The 20,714-nt window shown below is 36.8% G+C and overlaps 2 protein-coding genes and 1 long non-coding RNA gene across 5 annotated transcripts in view; 1 reads left to right on the top strand and 2 right to left on the bottom strand.

Annotated features, from left to right (window-relative positions):
- Nucleotides 1-443: 443 nt before the first annotated feature.
- Nucleotides 444-1,850, top strand: Twdlbeta (Tweedlebeta). Its single transcript, XM_017610272.1, has one exon. The coding sequence runs from the start codon at nucleotides 802-804 to the stop codon at nucleotides 1,399-1,401; it is 600 nt and encodes a 199-aa protein (XP_017465761.1). The 5' UTR covers nucleotides 444-801; the 3' UTR covers nucleotides 1,402-1,850.
- Nucleotides 1,851-9,853: 8,003 nt separating this feature from the next.
- LOC108358779 (uncharacterized) lies at nucleotides 9,854-11,857 on the bottom strand. Its single transcript, XR_001846831.1, has 2 exons — nucleotides 11,654-11,857; nucleotides 9,854-11,110 (listed from the first exon to the last, which is right to left on the bottom strand). It is a non-coding gene; the product is annotated as an uncharacterized LOC108358779 (long non-coding RNA).
- A 258-nt stretch (nucleotides 11,858-12,115) lies between these two features.
- Nucleotides 12,116-20,714, bottom strand: part of Sln (monocarboxylic acid transporter silnoon) — a 31,274-nt gene continuing 22,675 nt past the window's right edge. For 2 of the 3 annotated variants that reach the window (XM_017610259.1, XM_017610260.1), the window contains 6 exons: nucleotides 17,450-18,695; nucleotides 17,296-17,369; nucleotides 16,420-16,792; nucleotides 15,747-16,340; nucleotides 13,150-13,276; nucleotides 12,116-13,075 (listed from right to left, as the gene is read on the bottom strand). In XM_017610259.1, the coding sequence (XP_017465748.1) occupies nucleotides 12,688-13,075; nucleotides 13,150-13,276; nucleotides 15,747-16,340; nucleotides 16,420-16,792; nucleotides 17,296-17,369; nucleotides 17,450-18,695 (2,802 nt within the window). In that variant the 3' untranslated portion in view covers nucleotides 12,116-12,687. Of the gene's footprint in view, nucleotides 13,076-13,149; nucleotides 13,277-15,746; nucleotides 16,341-16,419; nucleotides 16,793-16,922; nucleotides 17,370-17,449; nucleotides 18,696-20,714 lie in introns of all 3 variants that reach the window. The other variant, XM_017610261.1, reaches the window with a different exon arrangement.

Below are 20,714 nucleotides of genomic sequence, written 5' to 3'. Positions count from 1 at the left end.
ATTAGCGCAGAAATGGATTCTTCATACCAAAAAACCACTTATAGCATGTTTTTATACAAATTTCAAGCACTTCTTTACGACACTACAGAAAAATGCTAAGAAACTTATTTTCGCAATTTGGCAAACTCCAAATTGATTTTAGACCCACGGGTTCTTCTGTGTTATATGCGCATAGTCGAAAAAATCTCTCATACAAATCGAAGCGCCCTAATTTACATACATATTGTATTTTATCGAATGCACCATGTATTTATTCTTATTATTGTTTTGAAGCGCAACTCGGAAATCGCATTGCGTATGCAGGAAGCGTACGCGCAGGTGTATGTATGTCTTCAAGCTAGCTGATATCGCGTAATCGCCTATGGCGAGTGGGTTAGCGTAGGCGACAGTGGCAAATAGTAACGCGCGTTCACGCAGTCGCATTGCGGGCGTGCGGATGCGCATCGAAATGATTTGTAAATTCATGCCAAAAATTAAATGCACACAGACACAGTTAATGTCAATAAAATTAATTGGGCACACAAAGTAGACAAAATTCAGCCAAAACCGAAAGTAAAATACTTACAAAAATTGTAAATCGAAAACCGAAACGCACACTGTGCAGCGCATTCTGGCGAAATCGAAACTCGTTAATCGCGAAGTGGCGCACGACTCCCCACCACCACATTTTGCATGCATATAAAAGCGTTTTTTAATCCAAGCCACTATGTCAATTCAATACGATTCCCCGAACGCGTAGCACAGAGCACGGATTAACGCGAATACTCAAACAACTGATCTTATAAATCACATCACATCGAAATGCGCAGCTTACTCGTGATCGCCTGCACCTTAGCCATGGCTATGGCCATGCCTGAGCCTCCTTCCCGCTATGGACCACCGCCAGCGCCACAAAAACAATATGGGCCACCACCCTCGGCACCAGCGGAGCAATACGGCCCACCACCAACACAGCCACCCTCGCAGCCACTACCCGTTTACGGTCCACCAGCACCCTTCTACGGTCCACCACCAGCCACTGAAGCTATTGTCACCAAGAATGTGTACGTGCATGTGCCACCAGAAGAGCCAGAGCTGTATCAGCCAGCGGCACCTATCCAAACTGCAGTGCCAAAGAAGCATTACAAGATCATCTTCATCAAGGCACCAAACCCACCAGCGCCAGCGCAACAAGTGCTCCCACCACCTGTACAGGATGAACATAAGACACTCGTTTATGTGCTTGTGAAGAAACCAGAGGAACAACAGCCATTAATATTGCCATCACCTGCGCCAACCGAACCCAGCAAACCAGAGGTTTACTTCATCAAATATAAGCAACAACAAAAGCCCGCTGCTCAATATGGACCACCACCAGCACCAGCTTCCGAGTATGGTCCACCAGCGGCGGAGACATTTTAAATACCTAGCAAGTACCTTCAGAGATGTGGTGTAGACGATGCTACTTGTATGTACATAGTTGAGCGCTTACTATTGTAAATAGATTTCAATCCTCCTACTTGTACTTAGCACCTATGTACATATGTATGTACGTACGTACATATGTATATGATTTTTTAAATTAGTACAATTTTTTAAGCACCTTCCAGACACAATTTTTATGCGCATAATGTTGATTTTGTTATTTTTTGTTTTTGTTGTTATACCAAAAGTCCTATTAAATTATGACATACTTTAATTTAGGTCCATTTGGTTTCTTGATTGAGGGCGGTATGAGGGCTAGTTTTATGGTGATTCTTTCTACAAATTAGAACACTGTCCTGTGTAAATTAAAACATAAAATTTCTAAAAATTGTGTTTAGTTGTCTATATTTAGTGCTTTGACGAGTCCCCATAATGAAAACGATCTATGCGACATTTTCTTCAAAATTTTCCTTTTGATGCAGAAATCGATGGCTGAGTGGAAGATCGACCTATCTCGGCTGCCAGTTCGAANTTGTAAATTAAAACATAAAATTTCTAAAAATTGTGTTTAGTTGTCTATATTTGGTGCTTTGACGAGTCCCCATAATGAAAACGATCTATGCGACATTTTGTTAAAAATTTTCCTTTTGATGCAGAAATGTTCCTAGAGCATCTAGATCCATTGTTGCATCAAAAATAAAATTTTGAAAAAAATGCCGCTTACATCATTTTGGCGGTTATGGCTCGAAATTATGATTTGACGATGAGTTTTGCTGGATGGTTGGTTTTCTCATTGTCATTACACCCTCATGCATAGGTCATCNCTAGAGCATCTAGATCCATTGTTGCATCAAAAATAAAATTTTGAAAAAATGCCGCTTACATCTTTTTCGAAATTATGATTTGACGATGAGTTTTTCTGGATGGTTGGTTTTCTCATTGTCATTACACCCTCATGCATAGGTCATCAGCTCAATAAGACTGTGTTTGATAAGGCTGCTTTAAAAATAGTGGAATATCTTGTCATAGGCCTATTGACTTTGGCTCTAAATGCTTCAAGCAAGAGAAAGAAGTTATTGTACCTAGAAAAAAAAGGCGCGAAATACACCCGAAACAAAACTTAGTGTAGGTTGTAGTTAAGGTCGAGTACAACAATAGTTCCTGAATCATCCATTTTTTATTAAAAACCAGTCATTCATCTTAGCTGATTCACTTGTCTAAAATCAAATCTATTTGAAAAGAGAATTTATAGATCTTACATATAATAACACGGTGTTACAATGATCATGAACTGACCTAGTTCACATCGGTCGTAGAGCTCGTTGAGTAATTCACAAAACTGCGTCTAAAATTTTTGTAACGGTCTCGAATGTTCGACTTGTTCTTAAAAAAACCATTTTTACATGTCTTTCCGCACTAAAAAAAAATTAGCTCGGTTATTTTTTACCCAATCATAAGATTCCGTATGGCTACGGAAAGAAGAATATTTGCATTATTTAAAGGAATAATGAGTTTTGTGAGCATATTGTAAATGTGTAGACAATTTTTGGAATAAATCTGAAGTTTACACAAATTTTTATTCTTTTTCCCACTTCGACCACCTTTATTTCCAAAATTTCAAAAGAAAATACTCGCTTTCAGTCATTACTTCGAAAATAATGTTTAATTCCGAGTAAAACTAGGTACCATTTATAAAACTCAATAGACAATTTCGGAAGTTATGAATTTTTTAATTTTTTTTCAAAAATTTCTTCTATGATATTTCACCGAAGATTTGAATCAGTTGTATTGGATTCTCTTTGAGGTTTCATTGGTTCGTCTAGTTAAAATAAAGAAAAATTTAAATTTGTCTTTTTATAAGAAATGTAATTGCTAAGTTCACATTTTACATTTTTTTTATGGTTTTAGTGAATCTAGGTACCATTCAAATTAAAAACTCTTTTCGACCTAATAAATAAATACCACTTTCTTTTGAAATTTTGGCAAAAATGTTGTAGAGGTGGGAAACATTATTAAAATTGGGGAAAATTATAGATTTATTCCAAACATTTTCCACATACATATTTGCAATGTGCACACAAAACTTATTACTACTTTCAAAAGTACAAACATTCTTCTTTCCAAGGTCATACAAAAATTTAAAATTGGTTGAAAAACAACCGCTAATATAAAACCTTGGTTTAAGTTGAGTTGGAGAAACCAGCCCTGAGTTTTATGTGTGTGAAACGGTGATGGGCAACGCCTTGCCAGCTCTTTTTAGCTTTCTACACATTTTGTATACACGATGTAGGGAGACAGAGGTGGCGCAATCAGCAGTACCGCTACTTTGTTCTTGGCGAATTTGACAGAATCAGCTGTTCGTGTGACGTCATTTTAGCAAACTGTTTGGATGTATGCAGAGATGTTTATATGTATGTAAATATGGCGACCTCCTTGGTTTGACAGTTAACACTCTTTCTCTCCTCTATCTCCAATTATTCTTTCCTATTCGTTGCTATCTTGACGTCATCACCCGCAGGAATGCGAAATCTTGTATTCTATCATTCTTGTTTTGTATAGGCGCGTGTAGAGTAAAAGCTCTCTCTGCCCATCGCTGGTGTAAAATGACTGTTGCACGGTGTAACATGGAGAAAAAAATTGGAAATTTACGTTTTTGGAGAATATGTTCAGTCTAACAGACAACTAAATTTCTCAAAAATGACGAAGATATGTGCCTTTCGATCTTTCTTTTGTATACCAACTGTATGAATTGATCAAACTTTGATTGCGTTTTCCCACAAAATATAAATTTTCAAATACGAGTGGAGGCTGAAAAGATTTGAGCCTAAGATATTAAAATAGCTGATAGAAATGAATAATAATTTTATTTTTCTATGTAATCTCCCTCTACTTTAATGCACTTCTTATATTTATCGTAAAGGGCAGTGGAAAATATTCGACGTAATTGTCTTTGAAATCATCATCCACTGCCGCCTTCGTTCCTTCTGCGCTCGAAAATCATAGTCCGCGGAGGTTTTTCTTCAAATTGGAGAATAGGAAGTATGGTGGGTGGGTGGTTTCTTCAAATCCAGTCACGCCCTGGGTANCGAAATCATCATCCACTGCCGCCTTCGTTCCTTCTGCGCTCGAAAATCATAGTCCGCGGAGGTGTTTCTTCAAATTGGAGAATAGGAAGTATGGTGGGTGGGTGGTTTCTTCAAATCCAGTCACGCCCTGGGTACGCCTTGCAACTCGCGCGTGTATGCCCCGTGCATTGTCCTGCAAAAACCGGACTCCTTGGGCCTTTCCGTTTCTCGACAACCACTTGACGCACTTTTATAAACAATATGGAATAAATAGTCTCCGTTTATTCTAGTTTTTTTTTTTTATGAACGAATACCTCCACACTCCCAAAACACAGCGGTACGCCCTGACCAGCGATTTTACTGAAACACTTGAATTCTAGGCACCAATGTTTGATGGTGGCAAACTAAGGTCCAGACTCCCCATCATCTGTGGACATCATATAATTCCGTTGCTGTTTTGCATTTTTTTTTTCTGTGAGCAATTTGATGAATGATATTTGCAACTAGTGGCACGGAGGTCAAGACATTAATGACACTTAAAGATGCTTAGGCTCAAAACTTGTAAGCCCGTCCTAATAATTCTCTATATTACTTAGCGTGCGATATGTATGTATATTTTTCACATTAAAAAAAGGGACACAATCCTTATTGCAATATAATTATTTTATTTGGCGATTTATGATATTTGGATTTTTCGCAATTTTATTTCATTTTCACAATTTTATTCATTGCCGCTGATATTCAGCCGGGCACGGGGCAATTGAACACCTCTACTTTCAAAACCCCTAAAGTACACATTTTGAAACCGACACTTGACGTTTTGCAAGCCACGCCTAAGACCTGGAAAATCATTGCTTCCCAATCCCTGAACCGTTAATGACTTCCTCAAGCAAGTTAAACTTTTATCAGGAATCCTCTTCCGGCAGAGGCTCAGCCTGTTATATCATCCACTACATCTTGCAGAATTTTTCTAGTTAATGATTCTCTTTGCTTGCCTTTAGCGCCTTCCTTATATAACAGAGTTAATGTAGTTGCTTCAATTCGATAAAAATGTCAGACTTCTCCGCAAAACTGCATCAATGATTTCTAGATGTTATGAATACATACATACATAAATAAAACACACAATTAACATTTCGACATTGAATTTTATTGATTTAGTTAAGTTTTTACATATGTTTATCGCATGTTTCATATGAGTAGTTTATCAGTTATGCTATACTATGTATAGTTTCTTTAATATTCTATTTTATTTTTGTATTTTGTATAGTTTTTGCATTTGTATATCGTAATATTTTAGTGTTAAGTACACGCATGTACATACATGCATATGTATGTAAGCATGTTTGTATGTACATATATTTACACCTTAATTTACTCGTGTTTGATGTTGGTTATTTTAAAATACATGTTTTTATGCAGGTATGTATCCACGCACACAATGTGTAAAAAAAAGTATTGCATTTAAATTGAATTTAAAATTCATAAGATGTCTGCCAATACGCATGCACTCACATGATTGTGCATACATACATACGTACATAGATATGTACAGACGGACATTGCTAGGTATATAACATTAAATAGTTTACTTTAACAGTTGTTTTATGTCCGAATTTCCAAAGTAAGCTGCAACGAGTTTGTGAAAAATTGAATGTAATTNGTAGATATGTACAGACGGACATTGCTAGGTATATAACATTAAATAGTTTACTTTAACAGTTGTTTTATGTTCGAATTTCCAAAGTAAGCTGCAACGAGTTTGTGAAAAATTGAATGTAATTTATATGTAAATTTTGTACTTTTCGCATGTGTAAGTATTTCCTGCAGATGCTAACATAACTAAAGTACTTAAAAATGGATTACTTAAACAAAAAAAAAAGAAAAGAATAATATGGTTGCCTGACTTATAATTTTATTTACTAAAACAATTATAGTTAGTGTTATGTTATTTTTGTGTTGCAAGCAAATTTAACTATGACCTACATAATTGTGCTCGATATACCCCGCGCTTGCTGCATTGCTAATTTGGTCACGTATTGAACTTAAGCCAATATTGATTTATGGTGATAATGAAAGCGCAATGAGTAATAATATAAATAGTTTTATTATTTATTTTGTAACTATTTTATTTATGTATGTATGGGGCATTCCATGTCAACCGAATTACGACCGCGATCGAAAAAAATAATTGAAAAAGGGTTCGTTTCGAAGTTTAAAGTGCCATCTTCAAAGGCTGTGTGTTGGAACTTTCTCTTCCTCTGGCACCACCAACCGGTACCGCATCGAATATTTTCAGGGCTAGCACATTTGCATCCATTAGTACGACATCACCAGCAGTTACACAGTTCATTGTTCGATCCTCTCTGGTACCCTCGAAAATGCCAAAGGCCGCCGCTCTTTTCCGCATACGGGGCCCAGAAATCATTACCGTACGTATTGGATCGTAAATGGCTTCTTCTTCTTCCTGGCCGAAATAGGCCGGACTTTTTCTCGGAGTAAAAATGGATAAGGTGTCAAAGTGTATATCAGGTGTTTCAGTAGTTTCTGTTTAACTGCTTATTGTTTATAACAATACCAGTTTGCCCCCACCCGCATCGCTGAGTGTATGAAATTTCTGTAGTTTATTTCAATAAAACTTTACATACTTATACTCAGCCAAAAAAGGAGATTTTCACTTCTTTTAATCTTCAAAATATTATTAAGTTAAAGTCTTCTTAAGCTTCTTTCGTCTGACGACCATGTTGTTCTCCAATATTTCAATTACCTAATTCTAGTTGAATTTGAATTTTGAACAGGTGGTAACTCTCCTCGTGTACTTTAGAAATTATTGATACCCATATATTAATAATTCATTTAGCTTATAAAATAATTTGAAGTTAACTTTACTTAATTTAATGAACCCTTTTATATAGGTGGCAACTCCATTCAAAATTATTTTAAGAGTTAAGATTTTTTAAACCGCTTTCGTTTGACACCCATATTGTAAAATTTCTTTTGTGTAATCAATTCACTCGAATTTAGTTATTAAAAGAAATGGCTACCTTATTTAAAATCTTTTGGAAAGTGAGCTGTCTTTAATCTCTTTCGTTTAACTCCCATATTGAAATTTTTTTTCTAATGAAAATATCGGAATTTGATTTTTCAAACAGGTGACAACCCTCTCAAAAAATATTTCTTTTAACGAGTTCTCTTAAACATTTTGCCATTTGACACCCGCATTGTGATAGTTGAACAATCCTATTTATTCAATTTAACTTTTTAACAGGTGACAACTCTTTTTAAGTGTATGCGTCTTACTACAAAACATTAAGCAGCTTCTCTTTTATATATGAAGATGTATACATACACTCTGCTTCACTTGCATAGGTCTCAGAATCTGAGCTTATATCTGGACTTGTAGGCATCGGAGAAGCTTCGTTTTAATCTCATTTTGAAAAATGATTAATTTCGAAGAAAATTGGCGAAAATGAAGAAAACAACTTTCTTACTTTGGATTTTTTTCCACTTTATATCATAGTTTGATAAGACTATTATTTTAATTCAGTTGAAAAGGCACAGTATAGTGGCTTTACACTACATGAAACCAACAAAAGCATACCATTCATTTTAATTCTACTATATAACACTTTCAGTATTGGATACTACATTCTTAATTCCAATGTATAGAAAAAACCCCTACGCGGATAGCACTGAACAACTGCCAACCATCATATGGATTGTCTGACTCGCAAACTTTTCGACAAATGTTAAAACAAATGCCCTTAAGACTTTTTTGTTTAAATTTTTCGTAATCTTGGAAACTTGAAATCTGAAACTTGTTATCTGAACTGCTCTAGACTGCGAATCGCGGTTCAGACCGCCATGCTCTCTTCCCGATCCTGGCGAGGAAATAAACAACGCCTGCCCTTCCAAAACTCGTGACAATTATTATTAAATCCGTTGTAGCCATCAAAATTATTTTTCTATTTCTTTAAATTTTCTGAATACAAGTGTATTGAGTAATTCGTAGTCCACATTTTAGTGTCATGAACACCAACGTTTTTCTTTAATTTTTGTCTACTATGTCGACAATAAGATGCTGACCTCGTAAGGTACTTTTTGTTATAGACGGTAATACGGGTTTTCTCCATTTCATGGTCTGGCTCCATTTCATTAGATGCTATGAGCCCGCTTCAGCCATTAAAAACATTTGCATTCCCTTGTGTTTTATTTACAACAGATCGCGTGCAAAGTCCTGGACCCGTGAACTTTTCCATTTAAGCATTTTTGCAGCTTAAAGTGCGCCTGCTGCCCCATCCTTGCTCTGTTATAGTTCTAACTGTCCTTTAAACTCTTAATTAATTAATTAATTAATTAATTAATGAGTGAAAATTTAATAACTTTGCTTTACACACAATGATGCTATTCGCGCTTGTGCCTATTCAAGTGAATCAAAATAACTAGTAAGCATAATTTTCGTGTAAAAAGTGGACTAAAATCCAAAGTAATTAAGGTGCTCTTTCATTTGCACCATTTCTCTTCAAAATGAGAATAAAACGAAGCTTCTCCAATGCTCACAAGTCCAGATATAAGCTCTGATCTTGAGGAACAAAATGTGTACCAATTCAAGTGAAGCGGAGTGTACATACATACATATATATTGGATTTTCAGACCTTTTACGTAGTGTGGCTAAAGAATTCTTTAATATTTACCCAAAATATTCTATTCATAAATGTTTTGGAAATTAGGCATGGCCCACTTATGTATATGAAATATGTATATCTTGAAAACCAATTCACAAATCTGTACACAAAATTTTTTGAAATTGTACAAAGTCCACAAAATATTTCTAACTTTAAGTTTTCGAAAATGACTCGCGTTATTTTTGTCTGATTTATAAAAATTTTCAAGATTTGTGTTATTTTTCATTTTCGACTTTGTCCTCCTATCGTCGCAGAATCCGTCCATGGTGTAATAAGAAAAGGTGTCGTCAATAGCGACGAGTTAGTTGTAATTTTGACAAGTTCGGAATGCTTATTTAGAGTGTTGGCGATTCTCCTTTACATACTACTATTCTTTAGTAAAATAGTATCTAAAATACTACATTTTCGAGATTTGTTAAATTTTTGTAAAAAAAAAAATGTGAAGAAATAAAAGATATCGTGGTTATCAATTAAAAAGAGACTTAAACAAAAGTCGTATGGAAAGGCCCTTTTTAATATTAAATAACTTTTGCTACATTGCCATAATATTCAGCCAAATGAACAATTGATGCACTTAATAGTGACTACTTGCTAAAATAAAGAATTCAATGATATTTTCGATATTTATGTGTTTCAATCTATTTAAAAAATTATTACAAGCTATGTAGGAAATTGCCTCATTTGACGACATTTTTTTTTTATTTATTAGTTTTAATAAATGGTCCAGCCCTTTGGAGCACGATACAAACATATATTCATACTTGAAAACTCCTAACTATTTATATAGTTTCCTAAACTTGTTTTGAAATAGTATGCACTAATGGAGGAAAAGTCGGACAGAATTGGTACATTTTCTACCACTACATTTTCTACTATATTGCAGGACTAGACGTCTCGAAAAAGTAAGGTTAAGTTACTGACGACACCGTCCGTTACTGATGATCCGTCTTCGTATTTGTATTCGTCTTCGTTTAAAACATGTCGTCGCTACCATGCCAAACTATCGAATATGAAAATCGGTACTTTTCAAGGGAGCAAAGAAACAGTCGTAAAAAATGTTGTTGACATTAGGAAAAAGTGTGGGATTCGACACTTTGTATCCTCTGCTTCTAAGCAGACTAGAAATTCGACGATTTTCCAAATTACGTAAACGCGAAACGTATCGTAAATGAAAAAGCATTTTTGCACATTCGATAGTTCGATGTGGTAGCGACGATGTGTCTTCGTCTTTGTCTTAGGCTAAGTCTTTGTCGTTAAACCTTAAGCAGAAGAAAAGGAAAAATGTATGCACTTCCGTTACATTGCAAGTGTCACAATTTGCGTGGCGATAATTTTGTTCACTACCCCCGCTAAAAAACCTAACTTCAAAAACAAAAATTTAAATAAAATAATGTAAAATAAAATAAACACTAATGATAAGTAGTTTATAAATATCGTCAAAAATCAACAACAGAAAACATACATACTTACATACGATCTTATGGTTACCGCAATATAGAAAGGTCCTATTTCGCAGGAATATAAAAAGCCGTAACTATCTAGAAATTCAAAATTCACTTTTTGATTGATTATCATACAAATCATCGAATTATAAGTCCCCATATCGTTTTAAGCAATAACAAAAATTTTAGTTAGTTACGGGTTTTTTGGATTTCAACGACTATATGAGCTAGGGCCTTTCTATATTAAGGTATCGATGTGTATTTATGTAGTAAATCGAGGGCTTATGTTCAATATGATCAATCTACATTTTTTCCAAAAATAACATTCCTATATAAAAATCCTGACCTAGTCAGAAGAATTAACTATTGAATTTCAAAATTAAAATTGCAGCTACTTACGACAGTTACTTAAGTCTCAGATGGGTTCTAACATCAGAAAGTAGTTTTTGTATTAAGTGCAGATATGTAGGTCGTTTGAATATAAGCCTTCGATTGGAATTGCCGAAACTAAACCTTTTTGTCATAAAAGTTATCTTATACATACATATATAATTGTAACCTTACAAGAGATTTTCAATTGCTCAACCGTTATTCACATTACTTCTTGGTAAAACAGTGGTTCAAATTAATAAATATTTATAACTGAAAATGTGAATGCATTAAGGACACAAGTAATTTTTAAGCAAAAAACAAAACCGACTTCAGTTCTCATATAAANTACAAAAATTTTAGTTAGTTACGGGTTTTTTGGATTTCAACGACTATATGAGTTAGGGTCTTTCTATATTAAGGTATCACTATGTATTTATGTAGTAAATCGAGGGCTTATGTTCAATATGATCAATCTGCAATTTTTCCAAAAATAACATTCCTATATAAAAATCCTGACCTAGTCAGAAGAATTAACTAATGAATTTCAAAATTAAAATTGCAGCTACTTACGACAGTTACATAAGTCTCAGATGGGTTCTAACATCAGAAAATAGTTTTTGTATTAAGTGCAGATATGTAGGTCGTTTGAATATAAGCCTTCGATTGGAATTGCCGAAACTAAACTTTTTTGTCATAAAAGTTATCTTAATGACGTTTGTTACTTAGTTCAGAAAATTTAAGTTCATTTTTTGGTAAATCCTCACTAGGTGAAAAACGCAAAGTCCAAAGTCCGTTTTAGTACATAAAACATACATATATAATTGTAACCTTACAAGAGATTTTCAATTGCTCAACCGTTATTCACATTACTTCTTGGTAAAACAGTGGTTAAAAGTAATAAATATTTATAACTGAAAATATGAATGCATTAAGGACACATGTAATTTTTAAGCCGAAAACAAAACCGACTTCAGTTCTCATATACAAATTTAAGATTATCGTTAATTTCTTCATGATCCAATGATCGGACTTAAACCAAATTAGAATGGGACTATCTATGAGGTAACTCCTTTCCTTAAAAAAAAAAGAATTATAGAAAACGGTTAACGTGGTCCAAAGTTATGCGGTAACATACATAAAAAAACATTCCGACGAATTGATGACCTTCCTTCTTTTTTTGAAGTCGGTTAAAAATAGGAAATTCTTCAGCTAAAAATATGGGCTGTGACTACATAAATTTGCATGTGGATACTTAAACTTTAATTTTCCAAAATAAATTCGTTTTACTGCATTTGAGTCAGGAACAAGTATACCAAGGTCTATGGCCGTATGCAATTTGTCTTTGGTAGAGAGCTGTGGTATACAGTGTTTAAAATTCTATGTATAATCTACTAGTACAGCAAAATATTGCATGTGTGGGCGTATTCATTTAAAATACATACGGAATTATTGTTATTACTACTTTTCTACGTTAATTTGTTAATTACACATACAGAGATGTCAACACGAATTTAGAAGCTCTTTCAACATCAAAACTGCGCTAAATACGAGTAGCTACTAGCGAATAGCATGGGTACGATTAATTGTATAATTTACGTACTATCCACAAACTCCGATTTCACAGATCTTTCCGGGTTTAGGTATTTAAATTTGTCAGAAAACACTTATTAAGAATATATTTCATCCATTTCGAAAATCTTCGAAACATTTATCACCACTTAGGATACCGTAGAGTTTTCATCACTCTCGTCAGGTTGTTCGAATGGATCGCTGTCCCGGCTTTCCATTAACGCCGAAACTAGCAGCGGAATGCTGCCCAAGACCATGCAAGCGCCCATACAATAGAAGCAAATCGCGTAGCTACCTGTAACGTCTCGCAGGAAACCTGCCAAAGGTGGCACTGAGATAGCGCCGATGCTCTGGAACATACGCACCAAGCCATAGCTGGAACTAATACGATCCGTACCGAAGATATCAGCTAACAATACTGGCATCAAAACATACCAGCTGCCCAAACAGAAACCATAAATAGCAGCGGATACACCTATTAAATACAGAGAATTCTCCGATGGTATGGTGAGTACGGCAATACCAGCGCCGAGTATACTGAAAGCCATATGTCGCAGTGTATATTAAATTAGTTTTTACTTATAAACAGGTAATTCGATAACGATGCTCACCAAAAAATATAAGTCTTTTTGCGATCAAAGAGTTGCAAATCTGACAACCAGCCAAGTCCCAAACGACCACATAAATCCAGCACAGCGCTCACGGCGACAAGGTAGCCAGCTTGGCTTTTGTTGTTTCCTGGAAGAGATAAGCATAGATAAAAAGCCAAAATAAAAATAATTTAAATAAATAGTTAAGAGTAGGACACAATTAGGATCAGAGCCCATTGTGATGTTGGTTCAGCAGCTTCCAATCCCTCCTAAAACCATTTTGAACTTCGCAGGAATTCTAGAAGATCTCTGATTTCCACGCAGATAAGGTCCACCAAGTCATCGAAGAATTGTCTACCTAGAGTGGAGAGTCGCCATCTGAATGGAGAAGGGCACTGGCACAACAGAAATATAATCAAGCGATTGCGCTCGCTTGGACATGTTGAACGCATGGATGACGACGCTCCGGTGAAAAGATCTTTAGATACGTCACCCATTGATGGATAACGAATGGACATGGAATGGATGATGGACAAGGCCTTATTATAAGGCGTGTAACTGGTTGTAAATTTGTTGAATATCGTAGGATGGCAATGAAGTTCTTAAGAGCTGGCATGAAGTTGATAAAAGCTGGGATGAAAAGCATTATGTGACTTTAGGTGGTAACCAATTTACGCCGCACAGTCGACGAAAAGCGGAAAAAAATCAATATCTTGCAAACGGATAGTCCGATTAAGCTGAAAATTGGTACACTGAAAATTCATAAAATGTCTAAGCTAAAACTGGAAAAAATTTTGAAAATTCTAATAGTTTTTTTTTCCAAGGTAACGGTGCGATTCGCCGGTGGCTACACTTTTTAATGACATTTATTTCAACTCATTGACTTTATTCTCAAAAACATTTTATTATTATTCCAAATGCTACTTCGACCAGTATTTGTATTTCATCAACAAGTGCTTTTACACAGTAGATAACACAATTGATTTCATCAAGATTTTGAGCTAATACGGACATTTGAAGACCTCAAACGGCCAAGGTGGCAGCTGGTGGCAGCTGATTTTACATCTATCTGATTGCGCAGAATATACTTAATACTAAAATATAGTACTCAGCTTGGAGAAGAGTGGAGCTTTTTTTATAGACCTCCTAATCGCATACCCTTATACATATTTTCTTTCGATTAACTGATTTATGTTCTATTAAGACCATGATAACTGGAGGAACGATATTTTATATTCTATCTAAGGTACTATCCATACCTAATATAAAAATCATAAAAGATTTTAAATATTGTTCAACCAGCTAAAGAACTTATTAATCAAACTTTTATAAAAAATAATCAGAAAAAACCTGCTGCCAGCAATAGTACAACTTTGGCGCAGCACATATATAAATAAATGAATTTCATTTTTTCAGAAACCTCATTCAATTAGCTATTCAGAAAAAATTTTTAAAAATATTTTTGTTAATTTTCATCATTTGGAATTTTTTCCGCCCAGAAACCACTGTGCGCCGCCTCCAAATGTCAATAGTATTTTATTAGAAGCTTTTCGTGCCAGAAGTACACTTGAGGGTTTGCCATTGCCTTCCGAGAGGATGCCGCTGATAGCAAAACCTTTTTATTTTATTTTGTTGGATGTTGCGCGTATCAGGGATAGAACTTGGGTTCTATCTATTGTTAGTTTGCAGCGCTAACAACTCCGGACTACCCGTAGACTTAATCTTATTGTGTGCGTCTTGGGAAGTACAGAGATTCCACCTTTAGAAACCTACTCCTTTTGTACTCTTGAGGACATTAAGGGGAAAAGGAAAAATCTGGCAGTGCTCACTTTTTCCTGCCCCATTGCTTATTTGATGAAGAAACATGGTGCTCACAAGAGTTCGGTTGCTCCAGTCGCGGTGGTTGCTTCCGTGGCAATACCCAATTCCGATATCGAATCGAATATTAAAATACATAAGCGGACGAAGGCGGCTTCAGCAAAACCGACGTCTAGACCCATGGTATCCTTTGAAAAAAAACCAAGGGCATAACTAGTGTAAGAGTTGATCTTTCTCTGCCATGAAAATTTCTGCCCGACGTAAATTTAGATCACGACAGGAGCTAATCAAAACCTGCCTCAACGTCAAGAGTACGCCAGAGAACTAAGCTGAAAGCAATGCAAGTCTCGGCTAAAATTGGAAAACATAACCAGCATGTTTATAACGGGTGCTAGAGAGGTAATAAGTCATATATTTCTTTAGTCTGCAGAATTCACAGATCAGGATTTTTTCGCGAACACCTTTGGCCATAAGAAACAGGGTGAATATTTCGCTCAGAAATGACAAGGAGGCATCCACGGGCTGCATGCTGCTCTCAATCCCCATTTACTACTGAAGCATCTGCACAAGAATCGGCAAGATCATAAAAAATTTAACTTGCAAAATCCTCAACCGTTCGGAGGTGGCGAAAAGTGATAAGTTAAAGGCTAGGTTGGATATCCAAATTTGTATGCATCGGGCATCCTATTCAGCTCTCTAGACTATCGGAACTAAAACCTTCCATATACAATGACTCCTTCTTAAAGTAAACCTTAGCTAAAAAACCGTAAAACGAAAACATTAAAAAATATTTCAATTACCAATTGAAATAACGTGCGCTGGTAGGTAGTAAAGCATGTAGGGACAACCGACCGACATCAATGTCACCGACAAGCACATCAGTATGAAAGTAGTATCCTTTAACAAACTTATATCCAAATACATTTCGATGCGATCACAACAAGTGCGTGGCTCATCGTCATCATCTTCGTCCTCGCCATCACTTGCGCCAACGCGAATTGGTGGTTGAGTCACTATAGCGCCGCTGAGGTCATGCAGTTCACCACGCTTGTTTAGGTCAGTGAAATTACTAACTGGTGTTGGTATCTCCATGCTTTTGCTAAGTCCACGTGTTACCACGGCAGGTGGTGAGAGCGGTTTTTCCAGATGTGCCTTTATCTTCGAGATGATCTCATCGTTGGCAAAAACATTACGACGTCGGCGGCTGCCACGATTTGAATCGGTGCCCGAATTCTTGCGATACATCCAAGTGGAATCTGTGCTGAGATCTTCCACGGAGTGCATAATACCCGAACTGCGCACTTTCTTCATTGGCTTAATGAATGTGGTCTCGCCAATGACATCCTTGACTTCGTCATCACTTTCCTGTGCAGCGGTGTTTTGTTTTTCATTTGCTGATAACACATACGTATAACATATTTTGGGTTGATAAGTAAATAGTTATAAAGTTTTTTTTTATAAATTATAGCTCACCACTTTCTTTGCCAGAGTACAGATCGTTTAGACGATTCTTTGATTCTTCCATGAAGAGGTGCTCGATGAATTTATTATTGAGCGTAGCATCACATGTGTCCAAATATGTGGAGCTAGTTAGCATACCCGTGGTGCTGGGATTTATATCGTTCAGCGGTTTGGCCGATTCCTCTTCGTCCTCGTTCAACTTGCCATGCTCGCTATTGTAATCCTCTAACGGTCTATAGAGTGTTGCTGAGACGCAGACATGAAACATGCAACAGCCTAAAATTAATATCGTTCCGTGGAATCCGAAAGCCTCTGCCAAATGTTTAATGAGCACCGGTAGTATAAAACTACCTGCAGCGGTGCCCGATACACAGATGCCGTTAGCNTTTGACTTCGTCATCACTTTCCTGTGCAGCGGTGTTTTGTTTTTCATTTGCTGATAACACATACGTATAAGATATTTTGGGTTGATAAGTAAATAGTTATAAAGTTTTTTTTTATAAATTATAGCTCACCACTTTCTTTGCCAGAGTACAGATCGTTTAGACGATTCTTTGATTCTTCCATGAAGAGGTGCTCGATGAATTTATTATTGAGCGTAGCATCACATGTGTCCAAATATGTGGAGCTAGTTAGCATACCCGTGGTGCTGGGATTTATATCGTTCAGCGGTTTGGCCGATTCCTCTTCGTCCTCGTTCAACTTGCCATGCTCGCTATTGTAATCCTCTAACGGTCTATAGAGTGTTGCTGAGACGCAGACATGAAACATGCAACAGCCTAAAATTAATATCGTTCCGTGGAATCCGAAAGCCTCTGCCAAATGTTTAATGAGCACCGGTAGTATAAAACTACCTGCAGCGGTGCCCGATACACAGATGCCGTTAGCTAGCGCGCGATGTTTGTCGAAGTACTGTGACACAATAACTACTCCAGGCGTTGTGGAAAGACCGCCACCAATGCCTAAAAGGAAGCGGTTGTTTTTGAAGGATTAATCATCAAATCCCCCAAATTTGGTATAATTTCTCAACGCACGAACTTACCTGTCAAAACTCCAAATGTTATTAGTAAATGTAGTAAGCTGGTCGCAAAGTAGCTCAACATTAGACCCAGTGCACAGAAGAGTCCACCTACAAAAACAACTGACCGGCAAGAAAACCGCTGACAAAGTGCGCTGGATACAGGCGCCAAAACCAAACACAGCGCTGAAAGTATGGCTGGTATCCAGGAAGCCACAGTAGCCGTAGAGCTCGGAAATGTTTCCATAATTTCCACATAAAGTACACCATAGGATTTGACCAATCCGGCAACCCAAAATTGTACAGAAAAAGCACCAAAAACAATTAACCAGCCGTATCCTCCATCTGGTGGATCGGCATTAACAGAGGAACGTGAAGAAGCAGAGGTTGTGCGCTTGCCCGCAACGCACTGATCCGTATCGGCGCCACTGCCGTCGGCGGCGCGTGCAGACGCATTAGCGCGTCTTGGCTGTTTACCCCCACGTTTCGCGGCTTGTTCGATCAACTGTAGTTGACGGTTCGAACGTATCTCACGCGATTTGGCGATTAGAGGCCGCGCTGTAATACTGGAGACAGTCAACAGATTTTCATTGTCCTCCTCTTCAATTTCGGTAATTTGATGTTCCAAGAGGCTGGCGTGTAAAGTGCGACTAGTCGGAGCCGGACAGTAGGGCGTATTAATGGGCAACGTGGCCGGGCGGCGTTGTATTCCATGGGTGGTGGTGCCAGCGATGGTGGCCGTGCCATCCATTGTGCAGCCGATTGCTGCACCCGCAGCCAATACCGTGGCGGCGGTGGCTGCGTCCATTGACGTGGTGGAATATGCGTTTTGCGCACTACCGCCCATTGTTGAGAAGCCCAACCCGACACCCGCTTGCAGTCCAAGCCCTCCGCCGATGCCCATGACTTTGGCAAGTCCACCGCTATTGAGTGAATCCACTTGCTTAACGTCGAGCTCTGCAAGCGGCACCGGTGGCGCCGAGACAACTGAGAAGAGCGAGCCAGTTGACTGTTGACACTCGGTAAGCAATGATTGTGGGGCGGGCTGAGAGCAAGCAACAGCAGTCGGTAGTTCACACGAATCGCCGACGAGAGATGGTGGCGGCGATGGTGGTATATCGGTGGCGGCGTGATGATTATGCTGATCGGTGATGTAAACGCCAGGTTCACCAACACTGTCCGTGGATGAGCGAATGAACCCTCCCGACTGGTGCTGGACTCCACCAGTTGGGTACGGTTCACTCGTGCAGTGAAACGGTCCCCGTGAATTCTGGAATGATATATTGAAGAAAAAGATCCAAAGAGTTAATAATCAAATTAATATCGTTCCAAAATTTAATTAAAAAAAAAAGAATGTAAATAAATTCAGTTGTACAGTAATAATTACTATTAAGGTGTACATTATGTTGCGTTTATTTTGATGTGACTTTAAGTCTACCTAAGCTGAGTGAAGAAAATGTTAAATGGGTATGGCGGATAAGATTTTATAGTGGAGCGGAAATACGATCAGAGACAAACGATAAGAGCTTACAAGAGATGCCTATTTACCGTTTTCGTCGCTTAACTATGTACCTATGTAAGCTTAGCTTATATCTTATCATAGCTCCAACCTAAATGCACCCTTAGAATCTGCGAAGGCTCAACTTCTTAGAATACTTCGGAGTCGTTTGCGTAAATTGTTTTTTGCCACTGGGAATGAGAAATAATGAGTGAGCGGGAGGAAGGGAGAGACAAAGACTACTATGACCTTACTCTAAAACTAAGATTAATACGAATTTCTTCAGTAGAATGAATAATTATAATAATAATATTTTGCGCCCCGATGCGTAATTTGCGTCTTGATGTTGTATGTATGTATGAAAAATTTTTCCGTCCTTTTTAAAACTTTTTCCGAAAACCTTTGGGTTTGACTTATGTGGAACATACCGCACAGTGTTTCGACTATATGGAGGCAGGTGGAAATAATAGTAAACCTGTACCAATTTCACTGAAATTTGATATGTGCTCTAGTTTGCCTTAGAAATAGGGAATTATGAAATTTGGTAAAGATGGCATAATTGCAACGCCTTCTACTCTTATGGGCGGAAATATTAAATTTCATCCAATTTCGATGAAATTTAGTTTGTGCTCTCTCTTTTATTAGGAAAACCTTAATATAAAATATGGGGAAGATTGTATCAATATAACGTCCAAAACTCACAAAAAATGTGTTCCCAGTCGTTAAATGTGATGGAATTCTGGTTAACTGTTTTCCTGCTTTTCACTCTCAGAAAACAAAGTTTATACTATAAAATGACTTAGGTTTAAATACTCGCTTTTTTCCCAATGTTTGGTGAGATTTTTTCATTGTTCGAAAAATTCTTTTCGCGAAAGTATGCAAAAAGAAGCTGAAAATAAAAAATTAAGAAACATTTGTCTAATTTCAAGACCTGACGGACCGGTACTCACACTTTTTTTACTAATAATCTTTAGCATCTAAATTTCAAAGTAAATTTGTTGGTAAGAAAATAGGAAAGTACCAAATAAATGATAAATACCTTCACCTAAATATTCCACGATATNGTCACTGAAATTTGATGTGTGCTCTAGTTTGCCTTAGAAATAGGGAATTACGAAATTTGGTAAAGATGGCATAATTGCAACGCCTTCTACTCTTATGGGCGGAAATATTAAATTTCATCCAATTTCGATGAAATTTAGTTTATGCTCTCTCTTTTATTAGGAAAACCTTAATATAAAATATGGGGAAGATTGTATCAATATAACGTCCAAAACTCACAAAAAATGTGTTCCCAGTCGTTAAATGTGATGGAATTCTGGTTAATTGTTTTCCTGCTTTTCACTCTCAGAAAACAAAGGTTATACTATAAAATGTATTAGGTTTAAATACTCGCTTTTTTCCCAATGTTTGGTGAGATTTTTTCATTGTTCGAAAAATTATTTTCGCGAAAGTATGCAAAAAGAAGCTGAAAATAAAAAATTAAGAAACATTTGTCTAATTTCAAGACCTGACGGACCGGTAATCACACTTTTTTTCCTAATAACCTTTAGCATCTAAATTTCAAAGTAAATTCGTTGGTAAGAAAATAGGAAAGTACCAAATAAATGATAAATACCTTCACCTAAATATTCCACGATATTTAAGTAATTGATTACAGTTGAAAAAGAAACATTTTCTTTAATGGTATCGCGCCGATTCCCATATTTCTTTGGAAATGTATCGTTCGTGAAGAACGGGGGCGAGTAAATAATGTGAAATGTGCTATTTGTGACTTTTACTTTTCCCTCC

This window comes from Rhagoletis zephyria, unplaced genomic scaffold (genome assembly GCF_001687245.7).
Source record: "Rhagoletis zephyria isolate East Lansing unplaced genomic scaffold, Rhagoletis_zephyria_1.1 Rzeph_scaffold_00295, whole genome shotgun sequence".
Classification (NCBI taxonomy): Eukaryota; Metazoa; Arthropoda; class Insecta; order Diptera; family Tephritidae; genus Rhagoletis; species Rhagoletis zephyria.
This window is presented reverse-complemented; position numbering and strand designations above follow the sequence as displayed.

Coding starts and splice junctions, on each gene's coding strand:
- Twdlbeta (XM_017610272.1), top strand. CDS start 802: ATGCGCAGCTTACTCGTGATCGCCTGCACCTTAGCCATGGCTATGGCC.